Consider the following 27,645-nt stretch of genomic DNA (forward strand, 5'->3'; position numbering starts at 1 on the left):
GTATGGCTTAGTGCAAAGACCCACTTTCGACTGGAGCTGAAGGGCCTGGGTAAGGATCTAATTTGATTTCTTTTCATTTAAATTTAATTAGAATTAAATTAATTGCATATGGATATATTTAATCGTTTCTCCTTCTGTCACATTAAAACTGCAACCATTTCAGGAAGGGGTTTTTGCATCTCTCCTAAAGCTTTTGGGTGAAGTGGGGAGAGAAATAGAGGAGCTCTGAAAGACTCTAAGGGGTATCCCGCTGTTTTGAAGAGGAGACAGCAGGGAGCAAAACTGGTATTTTGGCCCAGAAAACGAATGTTCTGCTAGCAAACGATAGCTTCCTTCACAAATCATTCATGGCAGGCCTGCTCATGTTGATTCTGTTCAGTTTTTATACACAAATAGTCCTCGACTTACAACGTAACAACGGCACTGAAAATAATGACTTATGACCAGGGGTGAGCTGCTGGTTTGCAGGGGTTCGGAAGAACCTCTAGCTAGGATTCTGTGCATGAAGAGAATTTCCACCCATGTTCCTTGCCCATTTTTCAGACCCCGCGTAATTTAAGTGCTTTTCCACTTGCCCAAATAGTCTCTCTCTTATTTTTATGTATATCCTGAGGAAACTAATCCCACCATCTAGTCAATGCCGACTAGAAATGATGCAATCGAAACAAACCAGAACTGGGAGAAAGAGACTCTACCGTAGTAATGATACTAATACAAATTGAATTCTTGCTTTTATTTACTTCGAGTCAGGTCCAAACTATGCCAGCTGAACTAAGATCTCGCTGAAACTGAGGCAATCATGACTTAATTTAAGCCTCATTGATTTCAGTGGGAAGTAATTTACTGGAATAGAATCAAAGCAATATTTATATAGCTGTGATTTCTTGACGGCATGTATAAAAACAGAAGCCAGTTTTAAATCACCAATATTGCAACAAAATGGTGACGCTTAATGCTTTTTCTAGGCAGGATAAAAGAACAAAAAGAAACAAATTTTAAAAAGCTAGCTTCACAAACAACAGTTAGAAAAAGCACCCAAAAAAAAGGAAAAGAAAAGACAGAAAAGTGGGCAATAAATGAAATATTTTCTATAGATGACCTAAAAAAATGTTTTTGTCAGGCTATTGAGACCACCGTGCCATGACAGAGGTCACTTATACCACTAAACACGACAACACAATACACATATCCAAGTTATCCAATTCATTGATTTTTCTCATTTTGCATAGCCCGTTAAACTGTGATCATTTTGGTATAGTGGTGAAATAGCTGGCTAGAAACCAGGAGGCAGTGAGTTCTGGGCCTTCCTTCGGCATAAAATCTGGCTGGGGACTTGGCGGCCTTTATTTTTTCCAGGAAATTTTGGTCACTGTTGCTATGACCCTGTTGGAAGAAATATCCATCTGGTTCAGTTCTAAGCCAGGAGAAAGACGCTAGAAATATGGAAGCTGATTGGAAAGATGGTTTATTGATTTAATTTAATTTAATTTAATTTCCAATTTATATATGAACAGGACCACATGGGTTTGAGGTCCTGGGCAGCTGACCACATGGAGTTGAGAGTGAGGGTTATTTATACCCTCTCTTGGGCCTTGCCCTTGAGCTTCCTGTTCCTGTGCAAGGGCATGTATTCTATGGGCTGTTGTAGGAGTCATAGCTAACTTTGTAGGTGCTGCTGATGCAATGAAGCGGCTTGTTGGGCAATTCCTATTGTGGCTGAGGGTTAATCCTACCTCTGCCTTGAATGGATTACCAAATCTGCATTTCTAAAGGTTGGCCCCTTAGTTTCTACTTGGGCCAGAAAGCTGAGGAGCTGAGTTTCTGTCTTTAGAAACATGTTTCTCCTTTAGGGAAAATATCAGAGGTGGGCTGCTGGGGGTTCGCAGGGGTTCGGAAGAACCTCTAACTAAGATTCTGTGCAGTTCAGAGAACCCCCAAATCCTATTCCTGGCTGGCCTCGCCCACACTGCCCCTCCCCTCCCAGGAATCCCCACGCGGCCTGTTTTGGATGCAGGCAAGTGCAGGGTGCACACGGGGGCTCGGTGAGGGTGAAAAAACGGGCCTACTGGAAGTTCGGGAAAGCCGGAAACGGGCCTGTTTCGGCCCTCCAGAGCCTGGGAAGGCTGTTTTCGCCCTCCCGGAGGCTCAACAAAAGCCTCTGGAGCCTGGGGAGGGCAAAAATGTCCTCCTGCTGTGGTGCAGGAGGCCGACTAGGCCACGCCCACCATTGCCACACCCACCCAGCAACCGGGCGGAGAACCCCTTGCTAAAAAATTTGAAGCCCACCCCTGGGAAATATAATATTCTGCCTTTTAAAAAAATATTTCTCAAAATACTTCATTCTTCTAGGAAGGGTGGGTGCTAACTTTCTACAACTCTTAAGCTTCTGACCGGATGGAGAAACAAGGAGCTGAAACTGAAGAAGCAAAATGGAAAGGCCAAGCAGGTGGGCACATTCCTGCATACTGTTTTTTCATTTTTTTCCATGAGGGGATGTTTCCAGTGAATGAAAGCCAAAGAGGTAAAAGCCTGATGGAGACCGAGGGGGTAGGAAGGGGGTGGGGTGGGCTGCCATCGCTTCCCACTGCCCTGCCAGCATGTCAGGAGGGAATGAACACGGCAGAAACAGATGGTTCTTTTGTGCCTATGGTGGGGGCCACTGGGAGAGCGGGGGAAGGGAAGAGCGTCAGGCAGGATTAATAGACTATGCAGGAATGTCCAAACCACACTTTTAATGAACTCCGATAAAGATTTAATGAAGCAAAACACAGAGCGACAATATGGGTCCCTGACCTCAAGGGGGGCTGGGGAACTGGGTCTCCATGGAGAAAGGCGCACCCTCCCGCCTCAGTAGAGATACACAAAGCCTGTAGGGAAGGCCCCATACTTGGTTATAGATTAAACCAACTGCCAGAGATTTGGAGAGGAAAACGGAGAAGGGGTTGCGTGCGGAAGAAAATGGAAGAGAGATAGAAATAGTTAAAAATCGCCCTTAGTTGTCGTCCTTTTTGGTCGTTTATGAAAGGAGGGAGGGGGAGAGAGAAGAGGAGGAGGAGGAGGAGGAGGAGGAGGAAGAAGAAGAAGAAGAAGAAGAAGAAGAAGAAGAAGAAGAAGAAGAAGAAGAAGAAGAAGAAGAATGGGAGGAGGAGGGGGAGGAAGGGGGAGGAGGAGGAGAAGAAGAGGAGGAGGAGGAGGAGAGAAGAAGGAGGAGGAGGAGAAGAAGAGGAGGAGGAGGAGGAGAAGAGGAGGAGGAGGAGGAGGAAGAGGAGGAGGAGGAGGGGAGGAGGAGAAGGAGGAGAAGAAGAGGAGGAGGAGGAGGAGAAGAAGAGGAGGAGGAGGAGGAGAGAAGAAGAAGAAGAAGAAGAAGAAGAAGAAGAAGAAGAAGAAGAAGAAGAAGAAGAGGAAGAGGAAGAGGAAGAGGAAGAGGAAGAGGAAGAGGAAGAGGAAGAAGAAGAAGAAGAAGAAATCCACACTATAATGGAATAGTTAAATTGGTGCATAATCCAAACTGATTTCAGAATTATCTGTTGGACCAGGATGAATCCCTGCAGAGTCCCATCAGATAGCAGGAATGATCCATATTCAATTTTTAAAGCTATCAAAACTATGCCTTGATTTTTTTTTTTTCCCTCATGACCTGACCCAAAAGTGCTGCATAACTCACCAGCTGGCATATTCTGTCCTTACTTAGTGAAAGCTGGGTTTCGAGAGGAAACTACTGAAGGTCACGGAATTTAAACCTACCTGCTGTGAATTCACCTCTTTATCCTTAGGATTTGGAAAGAGGATCTGGCTGAACCAACCAGTGATATTTCTGTCCTGCCCAGTGAAGGCAAATGTAGGAGGGGGGGGAAATCCCTTGGGACGCTCATTTGCATCAGGAGCTGCACATGTGGAATTAGCAGATAGTGTCAGTTATTCTGCATTGATTAACTCATTCTGCAGTCACGGATACCTGGGAATAAGCCTCTTTGAGCATACTCAAATTTACATGTGAGAAAATATGCATCTGCTCGCATACGTGTGATGGGAACTTTACTTCCCTAGAGATGTCAAGATGCAGCCAGACCTAGTGTTTGTATTTTAAAAACATCCACTCGTTTTGTAGAAAACGATGGCTCCCATTCCACTTTGAGCTTGCCATAGTTTGCATCTTCTATGAATAGACTAGACTAGACTAGACTAGACTAGACTAGACTAGAACAGAACAGAACAGAACAGAACAGAACAGAACAGAACAGAATAGAATAGAATAGAATAGAATAGAATAGAATTTTTTATTGACCAAGTGTGATTGGACACACAAGGAATTTGTCTTAGTGCATATGCTCTCAGTGTACATAAAATAAAAGATACATTCATCAAGAATCGTAAGGTACAACACTTAATGATAGTCATAGGGTACAAATAAGCAATCAGGAAACAATATCAATATAAATCATAAGGAGACAACCAACAAAATTACAGTCATACAGTCATAAGTGGAAGGAGATGGGTGGTGGGAACGATGAGAAGATTAATAGATCCCTCTGCCTCAAACAGTGAGGTAGGATCCACTCTGGCAGAGCTGTAAGCAAGGCTGGGAACTCAAAACCACATTTGGTGACAAGGCAGTGATAAATCATCATACCACACAGAAAACTACATGGAAGGCCGAGTCAACTTTGAGCCGGTGAGAATCAAACTGCTGGCAGTCAGCAGACTTATCCTGCAATACTGCATTCTAACCATTGTGCCACCACATAACTCCAGGACACTGCCACCATCATAAACCCATGCCTATATACATGCCCAAGTTTTGATCATACGACTGTGGAGATGCTGCAATAATCTTACGTGCAAGGACTGGTCGTAAGTCACTTTTTTCAGCCCCATTGCAACTTCAAATGGTCGCTGAATTGAATGGTTGTAAATTGAGGATTATCTGTATGGGCAACACAGCAGTATGATGGGGCTGTGAAGTCACCAGAGGCCAGCTTGATTTTTATATTTGCATTTTACTCCTCCCTTCCTCCTGCTCCTTTCTGATCTCAAATTCAGGTATGCCAGTCAATGGAACCTTGAACCACCCTTCAGGCAATTTACAGCTTCTCCCAGTCAGCATTACAGGTTCCCAGGCTAGCAACACCCAAAGCTATATTTTACCAGACCCCAGGAAACCTGCATTTGTCATTAGTAAGCTGCTATTCAGCATTCAGAGCCAGTGGTTTCCTTCTCCACCCTTGGCCAAGTTAGCAGGTTTGCCTAGCGCACACTAAGCATAGTTGACTTGTTTGTTTTTTTGTTTTTTTTTTAATTTGATTTATATGCCGCCCTTCTCCGGAGACTCAGGGCGGCTTACAATGCGTTACTACCTACTTGGGCCTGGGTCAGAACACAACTAAAGTTTCATGTGAATAATGCCAACAATGTGCATATCTGTAGAAAGCAAAGGGTTTTGGGTTTTTTTGAACAGATGCATTGCAAAGCAGGCTGGGGGGGGGGTGAAACGTCCGAAAACACAAATATTCTCCCTATGGAAGCCCCGGTTTTCTCTTGCTTCACAGTCTCCTGAGCAAGGGGGGGAACAAAACATCCCTAAGGTATAGACTATTCTGAGCAACTAGAGCATAAGCACCTGAAAAAAACAAAGATATAGTTAGGTCAAGGTCATGTGCAGATGTAAAGAATGAGAAACAATGCGAGGGTAGGCCTCGTTCTTCAACTGGTGTTAAAAGGGATGAAATTTCAGTGGCAGTCTTATCACAAGGCACAAAGGAAAACCTGCACTGGCTTACAACCCCTCCTTCTACACAATTCTTTAAAAAGTAGATGTTGGATATTACTTTATAAACCATGCTAAACCAGGGGAAATGCCCTGGTGACAATATGTCAACAATGGCTGTGACCTTAATCCCTGAACCGAGTCCTTTAGTGGGGAGGGGGGAGTGCCTTGGTCTTGTTTTTCATGGAAGAGGTAAAAAGGAGGAACTTGAGGACATGGTCTTGAATCCTGGAGGAAATATGGACTAGAGCAGGCATGAAATCCAGCAGGTTCTGACAGGTTCTGCAGAACCGGTAGCAGAAATTTTGAGCAAATACCACCTCTGGCTGGCCCCCGATTGGGTGGGAATGGGGATTTTGCAGTATCCTTCCCCTGCCACACCCACCAAGCTACACCCACCAAGCCACGCCACACCCACAGAACCAGTAGTAAAAAAAATTGGATTTCACCACCGGACTAGAGGTCTAATGTTTAAAATATATTACAAAAGTGGAGGGGAGAGTCATCTGAATCGTGAAGGATGTAATGGAGGGGAAAGTAAACAAATGTTTTGCCTTCCATCACTATATATTATTCCTTGTTTGAATTTCCATAACCTCCCTTTGCTCATTAGCTATTAAACGTTATTAAATATGCATGCCTCCTTATGGTGGCAGGAGATTCTTACAATCCATTTTATCTTCACAACAATCCTGTGGATGACAATGAAAGAGAAAAATAAATTAGAGTCAATAATACAAACTCTGTCTTTCCCTTCTTTCTTTTCTTCTTTCTTTTTCTTTCTTTCTATCTTTCTTTCTTCCTTTCCTTCCTTCCTTTCCTGAAATTTATTCTATCCATAATCAATACACCCTATAATGCATATATCTTCAATTATTCTCTATTTAAGATTCTGATTGATTTTTTTTCTTCCTTCCCTTACAAGCATCAAGAATTTTCATAACGTATTTGGCACAAATATTTCATAGTAGTAAGTAAAATTTCTCTCTTGAGTCTCCGCAACCTAGTTTACAATCCTAGTCCCTTCTACTCTTCCATCACCCTTGGGCCCTCTGCATCTTCCCCAATTTGAGTGTCCTCTAGCTAATGTAAATTTCAGTTCTCTGAATCCTCAGCAGTTGCCAACTAGGGAATTTTGTCTGTGGGATTCCACATCTGGAAAGCACCCATGCTGGAAATGTCTGTCCCTCAGGATAACTCCCTGGTCCCAGAAATGATCATTCTTAGAATAGATAGATAGAATTCTTTATTGGCCAAGTGTGATTAGACACACAAGGAATTTGTCTTTGGTGCATAGGCTCTCAGTGTACATAAAAAGACAAGATACATTCATCAAGAATCATAAGGTACAACACTTAATGATAGTCATAGGGTAGAAATAAGCAATCAAATCCTACTAGGAAGCAATCAATATAAATCGTAAGGATACAAGCAACAAAGTTACAGTCATGCAGTCATAAGTGGGAGGAGATGGGTGATAGGAACGATGAGAAAATTAATAGTAATAGTAATGCAGCCTTAGTGAATAATTTGACAGTGTTGAGGGAATTATTTGTTTAGCAGAGTGATGGCATTCAGGAAAAAAATTGTTCTTGTGTCTAGTTGTCTTGGTGTGCAGTGCTCTATAGCGTCATTTTGAGGGTAGAAGTTGAAACAATTTATTTTCGGGATGCGAGAGGTCTGTAAATATTTTCACAGCCTTTTTTTTTTTTTTTTTGACTCGTGCAGTATACAGGTCCTCAATGGAAGGCAGATTGGTAGCAATTGTTTTTTCTGCAGTTCTAATTATCCTCTGAAGTCTGTGTCTGTCTTGTTGGGTTGCAGACTTTTTTTTTCATTTTTCATTCATTCAGTCAGTCATTAGTAAAACTGCAAGTTTCATAAGGCTGGTTATTTGGTTACGTAACATCAAGCCAGGCTCAACAACTCATCTCAAGATTCATCTCAAGCTATCTCTGCTAATAACTTGGAAGATTTCCAAGGACATTCCAGTAATCTCCACTGCAACTCCAAAATGCATCCCTTGTTGACTTCCTCCTCCTCCCCCGCTCCTCTCAATCTTGCAAAGAGTTCTGATGCAAAAGGACATATGATTAGAGAATTCTGATGTCACATGTTTAGTTTATATATATATACCAGAAGCTCATCCTGATCATAGGAACTAAAATGTCATTACTGATGATCACGAGTTTCTCTTGTTTCAGTAAAGTGTGTGGGGGGGGCTCACTCATGGTTCTGTTGCTGTTGCTATGTACTTGTGAATTAGATATCCTTGACTATCTGTTGGAAAGCCACCAAAGATCAACCATGGGTTGTCTCCCTATCCTTGACTAAAGCTGACATCAATCAAAAACAAAGCAGATCCATACTTCTGATTTCTAAACCTTTCTGTCGTTTCCTTCAGGCTTTCACAATCTGAGACCACCAAAGCTTTCTATGACACTCAAAATTTACCATCGAATTGCAGTTGTTGTTGTTTTTTTAAAAAAAAGGAGGAGTGGAGATTAAATATGTGAGGGCTCGTCGTGTTCTCTTTCTTCATCCATATGGTTGAATTTAATTAAAATTCAACTAAAACCCAGATCTGCTTTCGCCCTGACCCTGCCAACTTCTTCATCCAGCACCTGCCCATTTTCATGAGCGCATCCCCACCCCCAGCAACCACTCAAAAACGCTGTACGTGCTTAGTTCCGTACATCCCTAGCCATAAATGGTGAACTGTCCTAAATAAAAGTAGCTATTTCTCTCCTTTCTTTCAGACATTCCTTTAAAATATTGCAAAACTGCCAGCCAACCTTCCTCCTCCCTTTCGTTTGCCTTTCTAAATTGAATCTGCCCATTCTCCTCTGCTTCCCTTTTCCAGCTGTGCAGGGTGTAAAGCATCTTCAAAGCTCACCTCCTCTCAAAGCTGTCCCAGTTACATGCAGCACCCTATAAGGCTGATGTAGGGCTGCAGTCCAAAACTGGAAGGAGGGAGGAAGGAGGGAAGAGAAAGAGAGAGAAGGCGAGAGAGAGAGAAAGCGAGGGAGGGAGGGAGGATGGATGGATGGATGGATAGATAGATAGACAGACAGACAGATAGATGGACAGATGGGAGGGAGGGAGGGAGGGAGGGAGGGAGGGAGGGAGGATGGATGGATGGATAGATAGATAGATAGATAGATAGATAGATAGATAGATAGATAGATAGATAGATAATGATGATGGGAGGATGGATGGGTGGATGGATGGGTGGATGGATGGATGGGAGGAAGGAAGAAGGAAGGAAGGAAAGAAGGAAGGAAGGAAAAATAGATAGATAGATAGATAGATAGATAGATAGATAGATAGATAGACAGACAGACAGACGGGAGGGAGGGAGGGAGGGAGGGAGGGAGGGAGGGAGGGAGGAAGGAAGGAAGGAAGGAAGGATGGATGGATGGATAGATAGATAGATAGATAGATAGATAGATAGATAGATAGATAATGATGAGGATGAGGATGGATGGATGGATGGATGGAAGGAAGGAAGGAAGGAAAGATATAGATAGATAAATAGATAGATAGACAGATAGATAGATGATAGATAGATAGATAGATAGATAGATAGATAGATAGATAGATAGACTGACAGCTAGATAGATATGGATTGGAGGGAGGTATGGAGGAATAGAAAGAGAAAGAAAGAAACAAACAAACAAAAAGAAAAGAAAGAAAAGAAAAAAGAAAGAAAAAGAAAAGGAAAAGGAAAAGAAAAGAAAAAAGAAAAGAAAAGAAAAGAAAAGAAAAGAAAAGAAAAGAAAAGAAAAGAAAAGAAAGATTTCACTAAACAGCAGTGAATTGGACCTTGCTTCTCCTGTACTAATCCTACGAAGCCCGGCTGCTTCCTCTTTGGATCAACACCGCTCAGCATCAGGACTAGTAGTCAATTTATACAAAAGCCAGAGGAGTTTGCATTTGACTGCAAAGTTAAATTCTCTTTTTTAAAAAACAAATACATGAATCAAAACTTGGCTACCCTTTGAAATTCATACTTTTCCAAATGTTGCAATGCAGTTCACCAAGAATTATTTGAAAATTTTAATAGGAAAAGATCTGTACAGAAATGCATATATTCATGAAAATAATGTAATGTTTGGTATATTAGGAAGAACTGTTTGCAAAAAATGAATGTTCCGCAAAGCTGCAAGTAAATTTTGCAACGGGCAGCAAAATACATGCACATTTTAATATAAACCTTTTAAAAAAATACTCAGGTTTGACAGACTGGATTTGGCATATTCTTAAAAATGAAAAACATGGCGAAATTGTCAAGTTACCACATCAAAATGAAGGCAAGGTATTACATGGTTAACTTTTGTCCTCAAATTCTAAGTGTATTTCAAAAAAAAAAAAAAATCCCAGCCAGTTTCCATACCTAAGAAAGGATTGGGGTTAGCAGTTTCCTGGTTTCTAGTCCAGTTCTTTAATCATTAAACCAGTGTTTCTCAACCATGGCCATTTGAGGGCCAGGGGGTTGAATCCACACATCTTAAAGTTACCAGGGAGAATAAAATAGAATAGAATAGAATAGAATAGAATAGAATAGAATAGAATAGAATAGAATAGAATAGAATAGAATAGAATAGAATAGAATAACAGAGTTGGAAGGGACCTTGGAGGTCTTCTAGTCCAACCCCCTCCTTAGGCAGGAAACCCTACACCATTTCAGACTAATGGTTATCCAACATAACCATTAGCTTTAAGGTCTTAGTTACCACCTTTAGAGCGCTCCATGGCTTAGGACCGGGGTACTTACGAGACCGCCTTCTGCCACCAATAGCCTCTCACTGCCCAGTACGCTCCCATAGAGAGGGGCTTCTCAGGGTGCCGTCAGCCAAACAGTGTCGACTGGCGGCCCCCAGGGGGAGAGCCTTTTCTGTGAGGGCACCCACCATCTGAAACGAGCTCCCCCTAGAGATATAGAAGATTCCAGATCTGCGCACTTTCCGCCGTGCCCTCAAAACATTCCTGTTTCAGCAGGCCGGCCTGGCCTAACTTTCCCTTTATATTGCTTTTGATTTTATTTTAAACTGGGATGTCTTGAATTATTTAGGACCAGAGTGTTTAGTATATTTTAATTGGGTTTTTTTTAACGTTTGTATTACATGTATTTTTATCATTCGCTGTTCACCGCCCTGAGTCCCTCAGGAATAGGGCGGTATATAAATTTAATAAATAAATAAATAAATAAAATAAATAAACATCTTCTTAAAAACTTCCAGTGTTGGAGCATTCACAGCTTCTGGAGGCAAGTTGTTCCACTGATTAATTGTTCTAACCGTCAGGAAATTTCTCCTTAGTTCTAAGTTGCTTCTCTCCCTGATTAGTTTCTACCCACTGCTCCTTGTCCTACCCTCTGGTCCTCAGGTAGAGAAACATAGTGCTAGAACAAACCGGCTCATTTCTGCTGAGAATGATCAGAATCAATTCTAAAGACCAGATGAGATCTAGATATGCTCTTAACAGATCTCATTCTTCTCTGCGTGATCACTTTCCTCCACCCCACCTCCAACCCCTGCCTTAATCCACGTTGGCCAGAGAATCTATCAAGCAACCAGGATAGCATGCAAGCAAGCTGTGAATCCTTGGAAACACCAGTAAAAACAAGGCATGATGAAGTTCCTTGCACAGAAAAGGCCTGCTAGGTGGGGCACAGCCAAAGTGTCACGAGGACTAGAATCCTGCCAGGACACCTTCCGCCCGATTCTTGCCCGCTCTCTCATGCAATATCTATTTTTCTCCTAACCCTCCTCCTTTTAACACCTGGCAATATATTACCATCATTTTTACATCGTTTTACGATAGACAGTCCGGTCTTGATTGGGTGTGAGTGTCTGGGGGGAAGTGGTGGGGGGCGGGGGGCCAAGTCTTGCCTTTTCTCCGGATGGTAAACTATAAGCAAGCGCCTGTCACTCTTGTATCCCACAGCAGTCCTGCACTGCATTATGTGCAGCTATAACAATAACCGTAAAGATGATTGCAAAGCTGCCCTCGGGGCCCACTTGAACCAAAAGGTTGGGTTGTAAATTGAAAAGAAAAGGAAAGTTGGGGGAAGAGAATTTAAAAAAAAAAAACCATCCCAGCTCACTCTCTTACTCATCAGAGCAGGGCTGATTCAGCAGGAGAGCCATCCGTCACTGGGTGGAGTAGCCTTTTGCAGGCATGTCAGAAACTTTTCCCTAGTTTTTTCTAAGAACCTAAAAGTTCTTGCCCCACCAACACCAACCTGCACCCTCTTTGGTTTCAGCCCTCTAATACAGGTAGCCAGTGGTGAAATCCAAATTTTTTACTACCAGTTCTGTGGGTGTGGCTTGGTGGGCGTGGCAGGGGAAGGATACTGCAAAAACTCCATTCCCACCCCACTCCAGGGGAAGGATACTGCAAAATCCCCATTCCCTCCCCACTCCTGGGGGAAGGATATTGCAAAATCTCCATTCCCACCCCACTCCTGGGGCCATACAGAGGTGGTATTTGCCTGTTCTCTGAACTACTCAAAATTTCTGCTACCGGTTCTCCAGAACCTGTCAGAACCTGCTGGATTTCACCCCTGCAGGTGAAATCCTATTCTATTCTATTCTATTCTATTCTATTCTATTCTATTCTATTCTATTCTATTCTATTCTATTCCAGTCCACGCCACGCCACTCCATTCCATTCCATTCCACTCCACTCCACTCCACTCCACTCCACTCCACTCCACCCTACCCTACCCTACCCTACCCTACCCTACCCTACCCTACCCTACCCTATTCTATTCTATTCTATTCTATTCTATTCTATTCTATTCTATTCTATTCTATTCCAGTCCACGCCACGCCACTCCATTCCATTCCATTCCACTCCACTCCACTCCACTCCACTCCACCCTACCCTACCCTACCCTACCCTACCCTACCCTACCCTACCCTACTCTATTCTATTCTATTCTATTCTATTCTATTCTATTCTATTCTACTCTACTCTACTCTACTCTACTCTATTCTATTCTATTCTATTCTACTCTACTCTACTCTATTCTATTCTATTCTATTCTACTCTATTCTACTCTGTTCTACTCTACTCTACTCTACTCTACTCTATTCTATTCTATTCTATCCTACTCTACTCTACTCTACTCTACTCTACTCTACTCTATTCTATTCTATTCTACTCTACTCTATTCTACTCTACTCTATTTTATTCTATTCTATCCCACTCTACTCTACTCTACTCTATTCTATTCTATTCTATTCTATTCTATTTTTTCTTTTATTTATTTATTATTTTGTCAAACACATAAGATAACAGATATAAGTATGAACATGATTATGAATATAGGAAATGGATACCAATAAATGGGGACATTAGGACAGGGACGGTAGGCACGCTGGTGCGCTTATGCACGGCCCTTACAGATCTCTTAGGAATGGGGTGAGGTCAACAGTAGACAGTCTAAGGTTAAAGTTTTGGGGGTTTGGGGAAGGAACCACAGAGTCAGGTAGTGCATTCCAGGCATTGACCACTCTGTTGCTGAAGTTGTATTTTCTGCAATCGAGTTTGGAGCGGTTTACCTTACATTTGTATCTATTGTGTGCTCGTGTATTGTTGGGGTTGAAGCTGAAGTATTCATTGACAGGTAGGACGTTGTAGCAGATAATTTTGTGTACTACATTTAGGTCAGACCGAAGGCAGCATAGTTGTAAGTTGTCTAAGCTTCTAAGTTGTTCTAAATTGTTCTAAGTTGTCTAATTCTGTTCTGTTCTGTTCTGTTCTGTTCTGTTCTGTTCTATTCTATTCTAAATCAGGATTCCCTCTTTTTCTTTTTAATTTTCCCTGTTTCTCCTCTCCCTCCTCCCCACCCCTTGTATCGCCAGCCGCGATGGCTGCGAGGCCCATGGAGGAGACACCCCATCTGGAGCAGTCCTGTTCCCTGTCTTCCCCACAGCGAGGACAGTTCTCGGCCATGCTGTTCCAGCATGGAAAGCAGATGGGGGACCAGGCGGGCACACCGTCCATCACGCCGGCTGTCATCCGTCTATGGAGGCATTCGACAGGGAGCAAGCCACCAGCAAAGCGGACGAGGACGGAATAAGCCACCTGAATGCCAGAGCAGAGCGAAGGAGGGAAGACAAGGGGAGCCTGGTGTGTATGCCTACGGTTTCTCAAAGGGTTTTCTCTCTCTCTCTCTCTCTCTCTTCGGGAAAAACATTCCTTTGTCTATTCTTCTCAGGAAGGATTGAGAATTTCTTTCCTCTTTCTCTGAGCGGCGTTTTGGATCCTACTTTATCTGAAAGCGAGCAGATTCCGGTTTTTTCCCCCATGTAATCTTGTTTAATTGAATTATCTAAGAACCTGGAACTGGTTAGGAGACAGTAATTATGCCTTGGTTGTACATAATTAATAAGTTTAAAGCAAGTGAGGTAAAATTCATATTCGGCGTTATCGTCACATTTATGTCTCTTTCTCCTCCTCCCCCTCCTCCTTCTCCTCTTCCTTCTTCTCCTTCTCCTTCTGCTTCTTATTCTCCTTCTACGGTACTCCTTTTTTCTCCTTCTTTTTTTCCTCCTTCTTCTTTTTGTAGGACTCCTCCTTTTTTTCTTAAGTCAATTGAAACTTGGAATGAAGTATATTGAAGGATCAAGGCATTATCATCACATTTTTGTCTCTTTCTCCTCCCTTTCCTCCTTTCATTTTTTCATTTTCATTTTATTAAATTTGTATACCGCCCTACTCCCGAAGGACTCAGGATGGTGAACAGGCACAAAATAAAACACATGAATACAAAAGTTAAAAAAACATAATTAAAACCAAATTAAATCATTTTTGCCCGAGACAATTAAAATTCCCAATAATTTAAAACGAATTAAAATTTCAATTTAAAAATTTAAAAGAAGGGGAGAAAATTAGGCCAGGCCGGCCTGCTGGAATAGGAGTGTCGTCAAAGCACGGCGGAAAGTGCGTAGATCCGGGATCCTCCGTATCTCCGGGGGGAGCTCGTTCCAGATAGTAGGTGCCCCCACAGAGAAGGCCCTCCCCCTAGGGGCCACCAGTCGACATCCTTCTGGTCCTTCTTCTCCTTCTCCTTCTCCTTTTACAGTACTCTTTCTTCTCCTTTTTTTCCTCCTTCTTCTCTTTCTATCACTCCTTCTCCTTTTTTTCTTAGGTCAATTGAAACTTGGAATGAAGTGATATTGAAAGATCAAGGCATTATCGTCACGTTTATATCTCTTTCTCCTCCCCTCCTCCTTTTCCTCTTCCTTCTTCTCCTTCTGCTTCTCTTTCTTCTTCTCCTTCTACAGTGCTCCTTTCTTTTCCTTCTTTTTCCCTCCTCTTTCTATGACTCCTTCTCCTTTTTTTTTTCTTAAGTCAATTGAAACTTGGAACGAAGCGATATTGAAGGACCGAGGACTGTCCATTTCCCTGTTGGCCCACCTATCCATCAGGCTACTATTCTTCAGACTGAGCAGAAAATGATCCAATGAGGTGTGCAGGGAGAAGCTAGCAAAAGAACCACAGACATTGGAAAATGGCCCGGAATTCTCACAGCCCAAATCCTGCCAGTGCATCCCTACAGCGGACAACCATCTAGAAGGATGCTCACAACTCCATCCCACCTATCCTTTCCATGTTCTGCTTATATGACCCCGAGCAAAGTCATTACTAAGTCATTATCCTCCACAACTTTCCCTGTCTTCCACAATCTAGAACAAGTGTTTCTCAACTTTAGCAACTTTAAGAGGTATGGACTCAGGGGTGAAATGTAAAATGTGTTACTACCGGTTCTGTGGGTGTGGCTTGATGGCGGGGAGGGGTAATGTGACTGGGTGGGCGTGGCCAACTTTTTTTTTTTTTTAACTTTTCAAAGCATTTTTTCTAATGCTTTGAAAAGCCTCTGGCAATCAGGCAACTCAGCTGGGATCGTCAGAGACTTTTCAAAGCATTTTTTTACCACCTCTTCGGCCAAGAGGTTGCAGAAAAAAAATGCTTTGAAAAGCCTCTGAGGATCCCAGCTGAGCCGCGTGATCATCAGAGGCTTTTTTTTTTACTTGTAAAAGCATTTTTTCATCGGAAGAGGTTGTAGAAAAATGCTTTTAAAAGTTTTTTTTTTAAAAGCCTCTGATGATCGTGCGACTCAGCTGAGCATGGTGGAGGGGCGCAGGGATTTTTGCTATCAGTTCTGCAAACCACAAGCCACCATCGCTACCGGATCGGGCGATCCGGTCCGAACTGGGAGCATTTCACCCCTGTATGGACTTCAACTCCCAGAATTCCCCAGCCAGTACAAGCGACTGAAGAATTCTGGGAGTTGAAAGCCGTACCTCTTGAAAGTTGCCAAAGTTGAGAAACGCTGCTCTGAACCTCCTGAGTTGCTCACGATTCGTGATCAGAAAAAGCCTCCAAAGAAAAGATCCCTCGGGATGTCTTCTTCCGTGATCTAACAGAAGCGTAGGAAGAAAATAAGGGCGCTGTGAAAAAGCAGGCCATTCCCACACACTCTTGAACCACCTGCTTAGTATGTAAGCACCGCACTCCAGCCCCCTTCTTCCAAAGAAATTTTGGAAAGCAATTTGCTTTCTTCACATGAGAACATTCAGGGGGGTTAAAAAATGCAAGAGAATGATTCCACCTGGCGTGAACGGAAAGCATGCTGAGACATATAAAATAAGTGGCCTTGTCCAAATCAGTGTCACACACCGTTTTTCTGCCCCTGAACAATCCTTTCAGGAACTGGTCTGGCAACAGAGCGGCCTGCAGTGAATTAAATTCATCAATCTGAGCCCTTTCCCCCCACTTTTAAAAATGTCCTCTGGTGTGTGAGCAGGAACAGTCCCTATCAGTAGACCAGCTGTGTTGATTATCTGCAGGGGTGGGCTGCTGGGGGTTCGCAAGGGTTCGGGAGAACCTCTAGCTAAGATTCTGTGTAGTTCGGAGAATTCCCAAATCCCACTCCTGGCTGGCCCCACCCACCCCACCCCGCCCCTCCCATGAGTCCCCATGCAGCCCCTTTTGGATACAGGTAAGTGCAGGGCGTGCGCGGAGGCTCAGGGAGGGTGAAAAACGGGCCTACTGGAAGTTTCGGAAAGCCGAAAACATGCCCGTTTCCAGCCTCCAGAGGGCCTCCAGAGCCTGGGGAGGCCATTTTCGCTCTCTGGAGGCTTGTGGAAAGCCTCCAGAGTGCAGGGAGAGCAAAAAAGCCCCCACCCCACCCCCTGTGGTGCAGGAGCCGATTAGGCAACACCCACCATGGCCATGCCCACCCAGCAACCGGGCAAAGAACCCCTTGCTAAAATTTTTGAAGCCCGCTCCTGGTTATCTGTGGTTCTTATTGCAGATCAGGAAGCATTAGAAAAATCCTGTGTGTGTGTGTGTGTGTGTGTGTGTGTGATATTCCACAATATGTTGCCCAATTTGGGATTTGTTGCATCTTGGATGCGATATTGTAATTAGCAAGCAACTTGGGTCACCCAAAAGAGATAGCTACCCTAGTTGGAGCAGCCGTTGCTACCCAACTCCTATTTTAAATTGTGGTGCCACTTTGCTCACAATGTCCTGTTCTGAGGACCTTTCATAGATTTCAAAGTCAAATCTTCAAGCAAGGGCCAGGTTGAGGGAGATGACAGAGCCCTGGCCCTGCCCTATCGATCTTCTCAGTTGGTCATTTGAGGAACACACAAGATTGGATCACACAACCAAATGTCTTGTGCTGCATTATAGGTAATCCTCGACTGACGACCATAACTGAGCCCAAAATTTCTGTTGGTAAGGGAGACATTGGTTAAGTGAGCTTTGCCCCATTTTACCAACTTTCCTGATACTTTTCTTAAGTGGATCGCTGCACTTGTGAAATTAGTAACCCAGTTGTTAAATGAATCTGGCTTCCCCAAAAACTTTGCTTCTCAGAAGGTCACAAAAGGAGATCCCACAATCCTGGGATACCGCAACCGTCATAAATATGAGTCAGTGGCCAAGCATATGAATTTTGATCAGCTGACCATGGAATGCTGCAACGGTTGTAAGTGTGAAAAACGGTCATAAGTCACTTTTCTCAGTGCCCTTATAACTTGGACCGGTCACCAGGGGTGAAATGCTCCCGGTTCAGACCGGATCGCCCGATCCGGTAGCGATGGCGGCGGGTGGTTCGGAGAACCGGTAGCAAAAATCCCTGCACCCCACCCCTCCACCATGCCCAGCTGAGCCACACGATCATCAGAGGCTTTTTTTTTTTTACTTTTAAAAGCATTTTTTCTACAAACTCTTCCGACGAAAAAATGCTTTTAAAAGTAAAAAAAAAAAAAAGCCTCTGATGATCCCACGGTTCAGCTGGGATCGTCAGAGGCTTTTCAAAGCATTTTTTTCTGCAACCTCTTGGCCAAAGAGGTGGTAAAAAAAAATGCTTTGAAAAGTCTCTGACAATCCCAGCTGAGTTGCCTGATCGGCAGAGAGGTTTTTCAAAGCATTAGAAAAAATGCTTTGAAAAGTTAAAAAAAAAAAAAGTTGGCCACGCCCACCCAGTCACATTACCCCCGCAAGCCACGCCCACAGAACCAGTAGTAACAAATTTTACATTTCACCCCTGCCGGTCACTAAACAAACTGTTGTAAATCGAGGGCTACTTGTACAAGTTGAGCGCCAAATCATTTTTAGACCTTTTGTGTGTGGTGTAATTTTATTCAAATCTATAAATATGGTTTCTTTTTTTTTTTAAGACCGGGAATGGACGTAGGAAGATTTTTCACCAATGCCCAGATGGTTAAAATCACACCCCACCATAATCCAGAAACGAAGTGGGCACATTCCATCCACGGATGTGATTTCATCACCCTTTTGGGGAGGGACTCTGTCAAATTTGAGGGTTGACAACCATTTGTCTCTCATTTCCATTCCAAACTTATTTTGGCAAAACTAACCCAAAATCATGCTGCTGGAAATAAAAAAAAAAAAAAACTCGTCATGTTGCCGCAAAACTTTACCGTTGCCGTTGCCATTGCCGCAGATTTGCTCGCTGTCGTTTTTATTTCCTCAACGCATGCAGAATGATCTTTACCCATGCCAGAAACTATGGGAGATGTCAAGCATTTGACAACATAAATCATTTATGATCATTCAATCACAGGAGCGCCTTTGATGAATGTTCCTTACCCCCTTTTTTTTTTTAGCCGTTTAACACGCGTGCATCTGTCACTGAAACAGCTTATCGTTGGTATGTTCTTGATCCTTGTTTAATTAGACTCGCTTCCCCTTTCTCTTCGCTGATATCTTTTCAAATCCTCAATCAACATTCCTCCTAATTAAAAGATTAAAAGAAATGGATGAACAAATGACACCAGAAGATTTGACATGTCTAGCGGGCTCGGCTACTTAGAACGTATCGACGACCAAACTAGAGGTAGTCCTCAACTTACAACAGTTTGTTTTAGTGACCATTCGAAGTGATAAAAGTGACTCAACCGTTTTTCACACTTATGACAGTTGCAGCCTCCTCGTGGTCACCTGATCAAAATTCAGACGCTTGGCCACTGCCTCATAGTTATGACGGTTGTAGTGTCCCGGGGTCATGTCATCAACTTTTGCGACCTTCTGACCAGCAGAGTCAATGGGGAGGTCAGATTCACTTAACAACCGTAGCAAGAAAGCAGTGGTGAAATCCAAATTATTTTACTACTGGTTCTGTGGCCGTGGCTTGGTGGGCATGGTGTGGCTTGGTGGGCGTGGCAGGGGAAGAATACTGCAAAATCTCCATTCCCACCTCACTCCAGGGGAAGGATACTGCAAAATCCCCATTCCCATCCCACTCGGGGGCCAGCCAGAGGTGATATTTGCCAGTTTTCCGAACTACTCAAAATTTCCGCTAGTGGTTCTCCAGAACCTGTCAGAACCTGCTGGATTTCACCCCTGCAAGAAAGGTCATACAACGGGGCAAAATTCAGATGCCTGGCCACTGGCTCACATTTATGACAGTTGTAGTGTCCCGGGATCATGCGATCATCTTTTGCAACCTTCTAACTAGCAAGGTCAATGGGGAAACCAAATCCACTTAACAACCGTAGCAAGAAAGGTCGTACAATGGGGCAAAATTCACTGAACAAACATTCTGCTTAAGCAACAGAAATTTTGGGGCTCCACTGTGGTCGTAAGTCGAGGACTACCCCTACCCACACCCAGGGATCCTTTAGTTGTGTGTGTTTCAGCAGCCAGTCCGTTCAACACGCCTGCAAGAAGCACAATAGCATCCTTTGCAATGGAAAATCTTCTATCCCATGAGATGCGCAAGTTATTATTGTCTGGAAAATTGAGCTTTAATTAGCAATTCGTTAACATGCTGTTTATTTTTCCATTGCTCGTGCTTCTCTCTTCCTTCTACAGCTGCCGTCCGGCCCAGAACTTCAACTTCATTCATGGCACTAAGATTATATCCCACCGGTGATAATTAAGGCTTTGGCTTTACCTGCTTCCTTCCATGAGCTCACCCTGCAATTCCACTGAGCTTTGTACAAAGCTGGCAGGTGAAGGTGGGCAGTTGCAACTTAACACCTGCACTCCATCCAAGTCACAGAGAACCCATTTGCTCGTCAGCTCGTTGGCTTGTTCTGTACATCATCGGTCGGATCCGGTGATTTCCCTGCCCCCCGCCCGATGTTCAAACTTTGGATACTGTTATTGTCTAATAATGTTTTGTTTTCATGCAAGGCAAATTATCACTAGCTCATGGCACTCCAGATGAGCACTTTCTATACGATGTGGCTTTTGTGTTGTGTGAAAAATAAATATTGACTTTCACACCAAAATGTGAAGAATGTGCCAAAATTACCAGGAATTTAGGATAGAACTGATGCCCCCTCCTGCCCTCCCTTTTTTTCCTTCCTTCCTTCCTCCCTCCCTTCCTCCCTCCCTCCCTTCATTCATTCCTCCCTCCCTTCCCTTTATCCCTCCCTTTCTTCCTTTTTTCCTTCCTTCCTCCTTCCCTTCCCCTTCCCCTTCCTTCCTTTCTTCCTTCCTTCCTTCCTTCATTCCTCCCTTCCTTCCCTTTATCCCTCCCTTTCTTCCTTCTTCCTTCCTTCCTTCCTCCTTCCCTTCCTTTTCCTTCCTTCCTTCCTTCCTTCATTCCTCCCTCCCTCCCCTTTATCCCTCCCTTTCTTCCTTCTTTCCTTCCTTCCTCCTTCCCTTCCTCTTCCTTCCTCCCTCCTTCCTTCCTGCTTCCCTTCCCCTTCCTTCCTTCCTCTCTCCCTCTTTCTCTCCCTCTCTCCCTCTCCCTTCCCTTCATTCCTCTTTTCCTTCATCCCTTCCTTCCTTTCCTTTCCTTCCCTTCCTCCCCTCCCTGCCACTCCCCTCCCCTTTCCCTCCCTCCCTCCATTCCTTCTTTTGTCTTTAGTACTTAGCCAAAATGCAATCTCACCATCAGTTTGCAATAATCTTCAATAATCAAACGTATGCCATCAACAACTTAACACTGCAGAGTAAAAAATCTAGAATAAAGGCATGAAAACAGATGGCGCAACCATAACCAATTAACAGTAATAAATGATGATGATGATGATGATGATGATAATTCCACCCAGTAAATTTGGACAATCACTCGATGACATTCCAGAATATAATTGGATGTTCTCTACAGTTTTATCTGGCGCACATGCTGTGTTCTTGCTTGCTGACACGTACATTTCATGAGCTACCAGGCCAGAGACCTACTTCTCCGAAAGGAAGAGCATGTAGCCCAGTCAGCTTACAAAATCCGTGATTGACATTGTCATTATTTGCTTGTGCCTCTTCCAACATCACTTAAAAAGCGAAAGCTGTGCATATTAATTTGGCAATGTGTGAATTCCCCTATTCATGCTGTCACTTTGCATGCTTTCCCTGCTAAATATATGCACGGTGTATAATTACCCTCTTACACCGGTTTTACCGTTGTGTTGCTTCCACTCCATGGCTGACATTCACCTACTTTTGAATTGGCCTAAAAAAAATGTGAGGCGGTTGACGGGGGGGGCAGTGGATGGGACAGGCTCCGCTTCAGTGGAAGTGCAGCGCTCGTCACTCCCTGTTCAAGGGGGCATCTTTTTAAGAAATGTACAGAGAGTTCCAGCTTCAAAGATTTGCAAAGGAGGGGAAAAAATGCCTTAGGATCTCTTTCACGACAAGCAACACTGCAATCAGCACAAACGCTACAAAATCAACCCCTCCTCTCCTTCTTTTCGGTTTCCAACCGTGGAGCCTGAAGGAGACACTTTTTATAAGCCCCCAAACTTTCAGCTTTTTTAAAAAAAAAATTAAGGTATTGCCTTTTGGAATTATTATCTTTTCTCAAGGTCAACAAGACTAACTAGGGCAGTGGTGAAATTCAAATTTCTTGACTACAGGTTCTGTGGGCGTGGCTTGGTGAGCGTGGTGTGGCTTGGTGGGCGTGGCTTGGTGGCAGGGGAAGGATATTGCAAAATCCCCATTCCCTCCCCACTCTGGAGCCAGCTAGAGGTGGTATTTGCCAGTTCTCCAAACTACTCAAAATTTCCACTACCGATTCTCCAGAACCTGTCAGAACCTTCTGGATTTCACCCCTGAACTAGGGTCATCTCCTCTGCAGCAAATTCCCGCTCCCTTGGATCAAAATTTGAAGTAAAGCAGAGGAAGAATTCCACCATTGTAAACGTTTCGACACATTTTGAAGATCAGGGGGGGATTATCAAACTTCAAACAATTGATTTACCGGAATGAGTCTGTCGCATGGGCCTGTGAGAAGTGAGAGGCGAGCGATAAAGGTCAGAGAGGGTGGGTTGGAATTTCCAGGCTCAAAGCAAAGCAAACAAGATTAGCTTAACTCAGAAACGGGGGGGGGGCCGCAGGAGGGGTGGGGGGAGGCTGATTTCTGAAAACTTTGGATAGCTCTCCTTGCAAAACCAGCTGGGCTCCTGTTTTCTTTTAACAGTTAAACACAACCAGTAGTGTCAGCTTTGATGAGAATAGAATAGAATAGAATAGAATAGAATAGAATAGAATAGAATAGAATAGAATAGAATAGAATAGAATAGAATAGAATAGAATAGAATAGAATAGAATAGAATAGAATTCTTTATTGGCCAAGTGTGATTGGAAAAAGAAGGAATTTGTCTTGGTGCCTGTGCTCTCAGTGTACATAAAAGAAAAGATACGTTCATCAAGAATCATAACAGAACCGGTAGTAAAAAAATTTCCATTTCACCACTGCCCCAAATGGACCCGATACAACTATTTTTCTATTAAGTAATAAATGTAGTTTTTGGCTATTGGCATGAAAGTTGGGATCCTTTCTTCTGGGACACATCCTCATCCCAGCCTCTCTGTTTTTGACTCTTAAGGCGTGGTTCCATCACAGTCCCTCAGGAGTGTTGAAAGAGTTGTGCATGCATTTCAAACAAATTTTTAAAATGCACCAGTTTTTTTAAAAAAAGAAACAGAGTGATTGTGTATGTAATGATGGCTAAAGAGGCTTCAAATCCAATTTAGGAAGATCATTTGTACATGTGCCAAGGCTCAGCATGGCTTAAAACCTCAGAATAATTTTTATGAAGGCTCAGCCCAGACTGCGGCATTATTTTTGAGCATTAGATTGAACATAGCAAGACTTAGGTTTATATCTCCACACAGCCCAGAAGCTCTCTGGTCTATGTTAGGCCAACCACTAGCAGTCTATCTTAACTTAGCCCAGCAAGTTATTGTGACGATACGAAAAAGAGATTGTGGCCACACACACACAGTAGCCTCACCATGCTTAGCTTCATTTATTTTAATCTGGGTTAAGGTGCTTTGGTTTGCTTTGAAGCTTAGTGGATTAAAAAAATCATCCCGTTTGGTTAAGTAATGGTTCAATGTGTTGCGTGAATCTCCCAAATTTTTAAATGCGCTACTCAGATTAATTACGTACAGGTAGTCCTCAATTTACAACTGGTTCCTCAATTGCCATCTGAAGTTACGGCAATAGCAATAGCACTTAGACCTATATACCGCTTCACAGTGCTTTTCAGCCCTTTCTAAGCAGTTTATAGAGTCAGTCTATTGCCCCCAACAATCTGGGTCCTCATTTGACCCACTTCGGAAGGATGGAAGGCTGAGTCCAACCTTGAGCCTGGTGAGATTCGAACTGCCAAATTGCAGTCAGCTGGCAGTCAGCAGAAGTAGCTTGCAGTACTGCATTCTAACCACTGCGCCCCCGTGGCTCATAAATTTTGTGGGCAAACCCACAAAAGCTACTTAACACCGGTTTCTGAAATTACGACGGCCGCAAAGCCCACCTCCATGGTTACATTTTGGATGCTTGGCAATCATCTGAGTTTTACAGTTTTTTTTTTACAGCACTGCGATCAGGTGACCACAATTTACCAATAAAAATTGCCAGTTTCCAGTGTTTACTTCTGGTTTCCAGCCAAAAAAAAAACACCACCAACTACTGGGGAATATTGAATTGCTTAACTACTGCGGTGTTTGCTTAATGGCCACCACAAGCAATGTTGAAAAATCAAGTCTATGATGTGTGGTTTTTCAGGCCATGGAAAACCATTACTTGAAGCTGCTTCAAGAGCGAAGGCCTCGTAGCAACCCGAAGCATCTTGGGTGGGATGCAAAGTCCTGTCCACAGAAAGAGAAACCACCGCCTTAAGGTAAGTAGCATAGAGGGGTTCCTGGAGACCAATAACACTTGTGCCATTCCTCAAGACTCACCCACTTTGGGGAATGGCACAAGGTAGCCTTCTTGAGTAGCAGCGGTAACACTAGGGCTGAAGGCAAGGCCTGGACCTCTCCTTCAGGCAGCCTTGGCACTGCCACCAAGTGCAGCTATTCAAGATGGGGGAGAGACAGAGAATTCTTTTTTGCTTGGGTGTGTAGGAAGTTAGCACCCACCCTCCGTCCTAGAAGAATGAAATATTCTAAGAAATATTAAAGAGGCAGAATATTATATTTCCCTGGATGAGAAAAGGAGAAACATGTTTTTAAAGACAGAGCAGCTTCCTGCAGATCTCTGCCCTCCCCCCTTCAGCTCCAGGGTGATGGGATTAAGACATGGCCCTCAGAACATGATAGGATTAGCCCTCTACCAGAGATGAAATCCAGCAGGTTCTGACAGGTTCTGGAGAGCCGATAGTGGAAATTTTGAGTAGTTCGGAGAACCGGTAGTTGAAATTTTGAGTTGTTCACAGAACCGGTAGTGGAATTTTTGAGTAGTTCAGAGAACCGGTAGGGGAAACTTTGAGTAGTTCGGAGAACCGGTAACGGAAATTTTGATTAGTTCGGAGAACTGGCAAATGCCATCTCTGGCTGGTCCCCGAGTGGGGTGGGAATGGAGAGTTTGCAGTATCCTTCCCCTGCCATGCCCACCAAGCCACGCCCACAGAACCGGTAGTAAAAAAAATTGGATTTCACCACTGCCTTCTACCCATCTCACCACATGGCATCTGGGAAGATTACATCACCCAGCAAGGTTCAACCAAGCCTGGGACTCAGGGCAGCCTACAGAGTTGCCCCTGCATGGCCCCATGGGAGTCTTACAACCAATCAGAATACAAGCTCAAATTCAAAGACGGCATAAAACTGAGGCACTCTCAGCATCTCTGCTCTTTTTTCTTCTTCACCCAACATCATCAAGGCATGTGATCCTGCCCACCATTAAAACCATCTTTCCAAACAGTTACCATGTTTCCAGTGTCTTTCTCCCCGCTTGGAACTGAACCCAGATGGGCCAATAGAATCAAGTTAGACATTTTCCTCAATTTGTAACATGCCAAACCCAAAAGGTTTGCCGTTACTAAGGTACCTTAAAATACATTTTATTGCAGAATCCAATCCAATCCCATCCTATTTATTTAGCGTATGGCTTTGAAAATATAATGCAACTCATATAGAAAGCTAGTTAACTTGATCATCTCCAGATGTTTTGGACTACAATCCCTCGCAATTATGAACATGGGATGGACTAATATCCAGCACATCAGGAAACTTATTCCTGGTGTAACATACATGCAAGGTGTCTATTTCTATTCTGGGCAACCGCAACCAGCTTCCATTGGTTGATTGCTCTCACTGTCAGAAAATTTCACCTTATTTCCAGGTTGAATCTCTCCTTGATCAGTTTCCATCCATTATTCCTTGTCTGGCCTACATGTGCCTGGGAAAATAGAATGACACCCCCCCCCTCCTCTCTGTGTCAGCCCTTCAAATATTCTAACATGGCTATCATGTCTCCCCTGGTCCTTCTCTTCTCTAGACTAGCCATGCCCAGTTCCTGCAACCGTTCATCGTATGCAGGGGTAGGCTTCAAAAATTTTAGCAAGGGGTTCTCTGCCCAGTTACTGGGTGGGCATGGCCATGGTGGGCGTGGCCTAGTTGGCCTCCTGTACCACGGCGGGGAGGTGTTTTTGCCCTCCCTGGGCTCCAGAGGCTTTCCTCAAGCCTCCAGGAGGGCGAAAATGGCCTCCCCAGGTTCCGGAGGCCCACTGGAGGCCGGAAACGGCCCCGTTTCCAGCCTTCCCGAACTTTCAGTAGGCCCATTTTTTGCCCTCCCCAAGCCTCTGTGTCTGCCCTGCACTTACCTGCATCCAAAATGGGCCGTGTGGGGACTCCTGGGAGGGGTGGGGGGCCAGGAGTGGGATTTGGGGGTTCTCCAAACTGCACAGAATCTTAGCTAGAGGTTCTCCCGAACCCCTGCGAACCTCCAGCAGCCCCCCCCTGATCGTATGGCATAGGTCTCATGGCATTTAATCTTAAACCCAGAAGATGAGTCCCCTCAGGTTATGTTTCTTGGCCGGATGGAATTGGCAGGAAAGAGAAAGACCACATGCTGTGTCCAGCCTAGCCTTTCACTATCCCATCTTAAAAAAAAACGGCTATACAAAAATAAGAAAAACACTCGGCTGGCTGGACAGGATTTGATGCATCCTTTGGGAAAAAAACACGGCAACTTGTTGACACGGGAATAGTTGAGAACAATCTTCTCCGGATCATAAATCTCTTGATTTCTGGAAAGTTTTTCTTGTTCGCTTATAATCCCCTCCGGGCTTTGCGGGAAGGACGAGTCCCTGGGAAATAAATAATTAATCGTATTCATAATAATATTCTGAGCCGCTCCTCTGCAGACCACACATTCTCGTCAGTCCCCAGAGGGAATCGGCAAAAAGGCTGTTCCGTTCTTCCCAGACCGTGCCTCCCTCCGCTCTTTCTCGCTATAATATGGTTATTTGGAGAAGCCAAATTGGGAGCGTCAAGGGCAGGCTGTCAGATACAAAGACCACAGCAGCCTCAATCTGACTTAAATCCAGGTGTTCCTAGTGGAACTAGAGCTGGATTTTTCATCCAGCCCGTTCCCAGCAACCTTGATCTTGACCCAGGGAGTGGGGGAGGCAAACCCCATCCCCAAAACCACCCACTGCATCCCCGTTCTGCTCTTGTCACACCATTTGGTAAGAAGGGAGCCCAGCAATTAAAAAAAAAAGCCATCTGAAAAAATCTGTTGGAATTCCCAGGCCAGCCCGTGGCAAGGGCTGGGCCCAAGCCTGCTCTCTCCTGCTGGGCTTCTATTGAGAGAATGCAGAATGGGGGTAAAGGGAGGAGGAGGGGGTAAAGGAGACAAAACCAGAAAGGGATGTGTGAAAAGGCCCAAACTCCACCCACCCCGCCAACTTTGTTTGAAGGCATCTCTTTGCAACCCATCAGAGGAGGAGGAGGGAAGGAGGCTGGGAGCTGCATCCTGCCGCCAGCCAGCTTTGGCAACATGTGGCTGGTCTCCCACCAGAACCCAGGCTGAATGCTTCGCAGTCCAGCTGCCATCAAACAGCCGCTACAAGCCATCAGACGGGGTGGCTGGCATGGGGACATCAAAGGCGTGGGGAGGTGGGAGCTGGTTTTGCACAGGCAGAAAG

General features: G+C 44.1%; 1 protein-coding gene across 2 annotated transcripts; it reads left to right on the forward strand.

The window, feature by feature from the left end:
• On the forward strand, window positions 1–21,672 carry LOC148112402 (uncharacterized). Of its 2 annotated transcripts, none has more exons than XM_087876571.1 (4): window positions 1–49; window positions 2,350–2,446; window positions 13,639–13,906; window positions 20,129–21,672. In XM_087876571.1, the coding sequence occupies exons 2-4, from the start codon at window positions 2,430–2,432 to the stop codon at window positions 20,168–20,170; spliced, it is 327 nt and encodes a 108-aa protein (XP_087732697.1). In that variant the 5' UTR covers window positions 1–49; window positions 2,350–2,429; the 3' UTR covers window positions 20,171–21,672. The 2 variants fall into 2 exon arrangements, with proteins under 2 accessions (XP_087732697.1, XP_087732698.1); XM_087876572.1 differs by lacking the exon at window positions 20,129–21,672 and adding an exon at window positions 18,472–20,113 and having other exon boundaries at window positions 13,710–13,906.
• The last annotated feature ends 5,973 nt before the right edge of the window (window positions 21,673–27,645 follow it).

The sequence above is a fragment of the Pantherophis guttatus genome, chromosome 10 (genome assembly GCF_059756535.1).
Source record: "Pantherophis guttatus breed Tessera chromosome 10, ASM5975653v1, whole genome shotgun sequence".
NCBI lineage: Eukaryota > Metazoa > Chordata > Lepidosauria > Squamata > Colubridae > Pantherophis > Pantherophis guttatus.

What these genes read in the sequence shown, in the direction of transcription:
- LOC148112402 (XM_087876571.1), top strand. An exon ending in GGGAAGACAAGGGGAGCCTG is followed by an intron (nt 13,907 to 20,128) that starts GTGTGTATGCCT and finishes TTCCTTCTACAG; the next exon opens with CTGCCGTCCGGCCCAGAACT.